At 45.4% G+C, this 7,765-nt stretch overlaps 1 protein-coding gene across 3 annotated transcripts in view; it reads right to left on the reverse strand.

Annotated features, from left to right (window-relative positions):
* MIGA1 (mitoguardin 1) overlaps positions 1 to 7,765 on the reverse strand; it is a 78,972-nt gene that overhangs the window by 65,438 nt on the left and 5,769 nt on the right. For all 3 annotated transcript variants that reach the window (XM_008053168.1, XM_008053167.2, XM_008053169.2), the window contains exon 2: positions 7,458 to 7,571. In XM_008053168.1, coding sequence (XP_008051359.1) covers positions 7,458 to 7,556 — 99 coding nt within the window. In that variant the 5' untranslated portion in view covers positions 7,557 to 7,571. The remainder of the gene's footprint in view (positions 1 to 7,457; positions 7,572 to 7,765) is intronic.

Raw genomic sequence — 7,765 nt, forward strand, 5'->3', positions numbered from 1 at the left:
GAGGTGGAGGTGAGAGGATTGCCTGAGTCCAGGGGTTTGAGACCAGCCTGGGCAACTTAGTGAGACCTCATCTCTATAAAAGAAAATGAAACAAAATGGCTAAAATTTAAGATTAGCCATAACAATGTTACATCCACATTTGGAAAAAATTTGTCATTTTCTTTAAAAAAGTAACCATCCAGGTACCTCACAACTCAGCAATTCTGCGCCTATTTACCCAAGAGAAATGAAAGCACATGTCCATAGAAAAACTTGAACAAGAATGTTCTTAGCATCTTATAATTTTTTTTTTGAGTCGGAGTCTCACTCCATTGCCCAGGCTGGAGGGCAGTGGCACGCTCACAGCCACCCCAGTGTCGACCCACTGGGCTCCAGCGATCCTTCTGCCTCAGCCTTCCAAGTAGCCGAACTACAGATACATGCTATCTCGCCCAGCTAATTTTTGGTTGATTGTAGAGACAAGGTCTCATCAAGTTGCCCAGGCTGGTCTCAAACCCGTGGGCTCAGGCAATCCAGTAGCCTCAGCCTCCCAAATTGCTGGGAACAGAGGATGAGCCACCAAGATCGGCCATAATTTTTGTTTTTAAAATACAGAAAATCCAAATGTTCATCAATGGTTGAAGAGGTATAAGCATACAAGAGGGCTGGGCTGGGTGGCTCAGCCTGTAATCCAATGCTTTGGGAGGCTGAGGTGAGTGGATTGCCTGAGCCCACGGGTTCGAGACCCACCTGGGAAACCTGGCGAGACCTCATCTCTACAATAAATCAAAAAATTAGCCGGGTGTGGTAGTGCACACCTGTAGTTCAAGCTACTGGAAGGCTGAGGTGGAAGGATCGCCGGAGCCCAGCAGGTCGAGGCTGCGGTGTCCGGGAGTGGCCACTGCACTCCAGTCTGGGCAACAGAGTGAGACTCCAACTCAAAAAAAAAACTAACTAACTAAATAAATAAATAAATGAACATATGCTTAAATTGACATAGAAAACAACATGGACACATTTCGAAACAATTAGGCTGAGTGAAAGAAGCCAGGCAAAGGAGAGCATGTACTGCATCGTTCCATTGACAAAAAGTTCTAGAAACTACAAACTAATCTCAAGCGATGAAAAGCAGATCAGGGCCGGGCTTGGGGCCTCCGCCTGCCATCCCAGCACTTTGGGAGGCCAAGGCGAGTGGATTGCCTGAGCCCACGGATTCGAGACCACTCTGCGGAACTTGGCGATACCTTGTCTTTACAATAAAAAAAAAAAAATTAGCCAGGCATGGTGGCGCGTGCCTGTAGTTCCGGCAACTTGGAAGGCTGAGGTGGAAGGATCGCCAGAGCCCAGCAGGTCGAGGCTGGGGTGGCCATGAGTGTGCATGTCACTGCACTCCAGCCTGGGCTACAGGGTGAGACTCAACTCAAAAAAACCCCCAAAAACAAGCAGATCAGCAGCTGCCTGAGGACGAGTTGGGAGGAAGGAGGGCCTGGACAGGAGGGGAGAGGGGGATTTCAAATGCAAATGAGGAAACTTCTGGAGATGATGGGTATTTTCACTACCTTGATGGTAGTGAAGATTTCACACATATGTGTGCACTTGTGACAAACCCTGAAAAATTATATACTCGAATGATTCTCTTTAATATTTCTCTCCAGTGGTATCTCTATCACACTCATTATCGATTTTCTTTCTTTCTACTTTCTTTTTTTTTTTTTTGAGTTGGAGTCTCACCTTGTCGCCCACTCCTGGCCACTGCAGCCTCAACCTGGTGGGCTCCGGCGATCCTTCCACCTCAACCTTCCGAGTAGCCAGAATTACAGGCACGCACCACCACGCCCGGCTGATTTCTTGATTTATTGTAGAGATGAGGTCTCACTGCCCAGGTGGGTCTCGAACCCGCGGACTCAGGCAATCCACTCACCTCAGCCTCCCAAAGGCGGCAGGATTATAGGCCGGCTCTTTCTACTTCTACATTCATCCCTCTGGATCCACACTGACAGTGTTCATAGCAACCAGGTGAGAGTCAGAAAAAAATCAACTCTTTGACCTTGAAAGCTAAGCATTCGATAATAAAATAAATTTGGCTGAGTGCAGTTGGTCATGCCTGTTATTCCAAAATTTGGGGAGGTGGAGGCGAGAGGATTGCCTGAACCCAGGAGTTCAAGACCAGCCTAGTCAACTTGACAAGACCTTGTCTCTACAATACATCAAAAAATTAGCTGGGTGTGGTGGCACTTGCTTGTGGTTCCAGCTACTTGGAGGGCTGAGGTGGAAGGATCGCCTGAGCCCAGCAGGTCAAGGCTGCAGTGGCTGTGAGTATAGAATGAGACTCCTACTAGAAAAAATAAAATAAAATTAGACCAGGCACAGTGGCTCAGCCTGTATTTCTAGCACTTTGGGAGGCCAATGTGAGAGGATTGCCTGAGTCCGGGGGTTTGAGACCAGCCTGGGCAACTTGGTGAGACCTCATCTCTACAATAAATCACAAAGACTAGCAGGACGTGGGAGTGCACACCTGTAGTTCCAGCTACTTGGGAAGACTGAGGCAGAAGAATCGCCTAAGCCAGCAGGTGGAGGCTGTGGTGGCCATGAGCATGCCACTGCACTCCAGGCTGGGCGACAAGAGTGAGACTCCAACTCAAAAAAAAAAAAATTAAATTAAAAACAGTATTACTATTAATACATTCATGACTGGCAAATTTTTCACCTTCCTAATACTGAGAATGGGTGGAAATAAAAAAATCTGAAGCTGGGTGCTGCAAACTTCTGTCATTAAGCACAAGTGAAATGATCTTTTCTAAATTGTCACCTTTTCCACAATACACTTGAAAGTTGCAGACATATCCAGTATTTGCCTCAGCCACCACTCTAACTAGCACTCCATATTTTGTATTTTTATTCAGATTATAAACCCAAAAAATCAGTCTTTTATGTTGAGGTAAATTTACATACGCAGCAACCAGGAATAGAATTTGGAATGACCTAAATTCACATCAGTGGTTGTGAATGAGTTAAGAATAATTTACTTTTCATTATATTTTATAAACTGGCATGACCTTATCATCAAAAACAAAATATTCTTTTTGAATCAAATTTAAATATATGGCCGGGTTTGGTGGCTCAGTCTATAATCCCAGCACTTTGGGAGGCTGAGGCGAGTGGATTGCCTGAGCCCGCGGGTTCGAGACCATCCCGGGCAACTTGGCAAGACTTCGTCTCTACAATAAAATTTAAAAATTAGCAAAGCATGGTAGCGTGTGCCTGTAGTTCCGGTTACTCGGAAGGCTGAGGTGGAAGGCTCGCCAGAGCCCAGCAGGTCAACGCTGGGGTGGCAATGAGTGTGCCACTGCACTCCAGCCTGGATGATGGAGTGAGACTCCAACTCAAAAAAAAAATTAAATATATTAGGCTGGGTACGGTATCTCACATCTGTAATCCCAACATTTTGTGGGGCCAAGGTGGGAGGATTGCTTGAGCCTAGGAGTTCAAGACTAGCCCAGGCAACATAGCAAGACCTGATCTTTACAAAAAAAAATTTGTCTTAAAGGGGTCAGGTGTGGTGGTGCACGCCTGTAGTTCCAGCTACTTGAGAGGCTGCAGGGAATGGATCACCTGAGCCCTGAAGGTCAAGGCTGTGAGCAGTCCTTCCTGCCACTGCCCTCCATTCTGGGAGGCAGGCTGAGATCCCAACTCAAATAAATAAATAAAAATAAAAAGGGGCCGGGCTCGGTGGCTCAGCCTGTAATCCCGCGCCTTTGGGAGGCTGAGGTGAGTGGATTGCCTGAGCCCGCGGGTTCGAGACCCGCCTGGGCAGCAAGACCTCATCTCTACAATAAATCAAAAAATCAGCCGGGCGTGGTAGCGCATGCCTGTAATTCCGGCTACTTGGAAGGCTGAGGCGGAAGGATCGCCGGAGCCCAGCGGGTCGAGGCTGTGGTGGCTGGGAGCGGCCACTGCACTCCAGTCTGGGAGACAGAGTGAGACTCCAACTCAAAAATAAATAAATAAATAAATAAATAAATAAGATAAAAAGGGGCTTTTAAAAGATGATACAGTCTATTTGCTAAGGTACAGACATAAAGAAAATTAGACACACGTTCCATTCATTCAACATCAATTGAACATCAACTTCAGGGCCTGGCACTCAGAATACAAAGACAGGAACAAGACACAGCTCTTTGTGCTCTCATTTGGCAACCCTCCCCACTCCACATCTGATGCCATTAAAGTTCTTGGAAAGTCCCTCCCCACGAGTAATGGTCTCTGGAGACACAGAACAGTCATTTAGTCACACACACGTCTCCTGCTCCAAAAACCTTATTTCCCTTTACCAAACATAAACTTCAAGAAAACGACAGGAGAACAAAAGGGAATAACAAGAAAAAGAGAAAACCTAAAAGAAGGCCAAAAAGGCATGCTGTGACTAAAAAGTACAATAACTGAAATGGAAAATTCACTAGAGGCAGCATTGTTCACAATAACAAGAACATGGAACCAACGATGCTGCCATCAAAAGAGAACTGGATGGAAAAAATGGGGTCCATATACACGATGGAGTATTACGTAGCCATAAAGAAGGACAAAATCATGAACTTAGCAGCAACTTGGATGGACTTAGAGGTTATAATACTGAGTGGTCTATCACCGAAACAAAGAACTGAGTATCACATGTTCTCACTCACAAGCGGACCTTGAATAGTTATCATAATACTATAAGAAAAGGATTGTCAGTAGTGGGAAATTGCCAGGGAGAGGCAGGACTGGCAGTAGTGGGATTCTGCTGGGGGAGAGAAGGAACCTCATCAACAAGGGAACCTGCATAATGAACATCTGTACACTTAACCCTGAATTGTACCCCACATCTTTAAAATTAAAAATTAAGAAAAAATAAGAAAATTCACTAGAGGGATTTAAAGACAGATTTGATCAGGCTGAAGACAGAATCAGTATACTTGAAGAAAGAACAATGAAAGTCAGCCGGGCTCGGTGGCTCAGCCTGTAATCCCACACCTTTGGGAGGCTGAGGTGAGTGGATTGCCTGAGTCCGCGGGTTCGAGACCCGCCTGGGCAGTGAGACCTCATCTCTACAATAAATCAAAAAAATCAGCCGGGCGTGGTAGCGCATGCCTATAATTCCGGCTACTGGGAAGGCTGAGGTGGAAGGATCGCCAGAGCCCAGCGGGTCGAGGCTGCGGTGGCCGGGAGCGGCCACTGCACTCCAGTCTGTGCGACCAAGTGAGACTCCAACTCAAAAAAAAAAAGAACAATGAAAGGCACTGGGTCTGAGGACAGAATAAAAGTGAAGAAAGTCGCCGGGCTTGGTGGCTCAGCCTGTAATCCCACGCCCTTGGGAGGCTGAGGTGAGTGGATTGCCTGAGTCCGCGAGTTTGAGACCTGCCTGGGCAACTTGGCGAGACCTCCTCTCTACAATAAATCAAAAAATCAGCCAGGCGTGGTAGCGCATGCCTGTAATTCCGGCTACTGGGAAGGCTGAGGCGGAAGGATGGCCGGAGCCCAGCAGGTCGAGGCTGTGGTTGCCAGGAGCGGCCACTGCACTCCAGTCTGGGAGACAGAGTGAGACTCCAACTCAAAAAAAAAAAAAAAAGTGAAGAAAGTCTAAAGAAGCTTTGAGATACCATCAAGTTAACCTACAGGTGAAATTTTAAGAAGGATGAGAAAGAGGCAGAAAGACTATTTTAAGAAACGATGGCTCAAAACCTCCTAAGTTTGATGAAGGACACGAATATAACCACGAGGATTGCGAGGAATGGTGGCTCATGCCTGTTATCTCAGCATTTTGGGAGGCCGAGGCAGGAGAACTGCATGGAGCCCGGAGTTCAAGACTAGCCTAGACACATAGTAACACTCCCACCTGTATAAAAGATTTTTTTTTAATGCGTGAAGCTCAGATTACAAAAATCATGAACTCAAAGAGAACCACAAGGAGACATACAATCAAACTTTCAAAAACAAAGGCAAAGAATCTTGAAAGCAGTAAGAGATGGGCTGGGCGCAGTGGCTCATGCCTATAATCATAGCAATTTGGGAGGCCGAGGTGAGACAATTGCCTGAGTTCATGGGTTTGAGACCAGCCTGGGCAACTTGGCAAGAACTCTTCTCTAAAAAAAAAAAGAAAGAAAAAAAAAAATGAAAGCAGCAAAAGAAGTCCCTTGCCACATACAAGGAGCTATCAATAAAATTGTCAGATTTCTCATCAGAAACTTTGAAGACCAGTAGGCAGCAGGCCAATATATTCAAAGTGCTGAAAGAAAAAAAGAAACTGTCAACCATGAATCCTATAACCTACAAAACTATCCTTCAAAAGCAGAGGAAATTAAGACAATCCTAGATAAACAAAAATTAATGAAATTCATTATCAGTAGACCTTTCCTGAAAGAAATGCTCAAGGGAGTCCTGCAGGTTAAAATAAAAGAAGACTAGATAGTAACTTGAAGCAACATGAAGAAATAAAGATCTCAAGAATGATATATGTAGGCACAGTGGCTCACACCTGTAATCCCACCACTTTGGGAGGCAGAGGCGAGAGGACTGCCTGAGCTCAGGAGTTCAAGACCAGCCTAAGAACATGGCGAGACCTTGTCTCTAAAAAAACAAAACCAAAAAAAAGGAAAAAAAAGAACAATAAATACATGGGCACTTATAAAAGCCAGTATCATTATGACAGTGACTTATAACTCCATAATGTGTTTTCTACATGATTTAAGAGACAAATCTTTTTTTCTTTTTTTTCTTTTTTTTTTTTGAGTCGGAGTCTCACTCTGTCACCCAGGCTGCGGTGCAGTGCACACTCACGGCCACCGAAGCCCTGACCTGCTGGGCTCAGGTGATCCTTCCTCCTCAGCCTTTCAAACAGCTAGAACCACGGGTGTGCACTACCACACCCAGCTAATGTTTTATTTCTTGTAGAGACAAGGTCTCATCATGTTGCCCAGGCTGGTCTTAAACCCATGGGCTCATGCAATCGTCTTGCCTCCGCCTCCCAAAGTGCTGGGATTACAGATGTGAGCCACTGTGCCAGGTTTAACACACATATTCTTTTTAGAAAAACACACTCAAGTAGTTGCAGAGTTTGAGTTTTGCAAGATGAAAAGAGTCCTGGTTGGCCAGGCATGGTGCCTCACGCCTGTAATCCCAGCACTTTGGGAGGCCGAGATGAGAAGATTGACTGAGCCCAGCCTGGGCAACTTGAAGAGACCTCAACTCTACAATAATTCAAGAAAACTCAGCCAGGCAAGGTGGCACATGCCTGTAGTTCCAACTACTTAGCTGAAGCAGAAGGATCGCCTGAGCCCAGCAGGTCGAGGCTGCGGTGGTCATAAGCGTGCCACTGCACTCCAGCCTAGGCGACAGAGTGAGACTCCAACTCAAAAAAAAAAAAACAAAACTGAAATACCGTTACAAAGTATGCTCTGAGCAATAAACTTCTCATTCAACTTTGCATTTGTTTCTTTTGTTACCTGGGAAAGAGAACAGTACCAAGACACAGGAAGATCAAACACTCTCAGGACCGCTGCCTTCAAGGAAAGCTGGGACTCACTCGCTGTTTCTTCTGACATGACTCCTCTTCCAAACTTCAGAAAATGAAACATGGAAACACATTAACCACAGAGATTTCTGGTTATTTCACCCATGAAAGACACAAATTGAAACTTTAACTCTACCAGCATTTTCTTGTAGTCAATTACATATCATATTAAACTTGAGCTGAAATTACATTTTTTTTTTTTTTTTGAGTTGGAGTCTCACTCTGTCACCCAGACTGGAG

Source organism: Carlito syrichta, unplaced genomic scaffold, assembly GCF_000164805.1.
Source record: "Carlito syrichta isolate Samal-C Ts95f unplaced genomic scaffold, Tarsius_syrichta-2.0.1 Scaffold287936, whole genome shotgun sequence".
In the NCBI taxonomy this organism is placed as follows: Eukaryota; Metazoa; Chordata; class Mammalia; order Primates; family Tarsiidae; genus Carlito; species Carlito syrichta.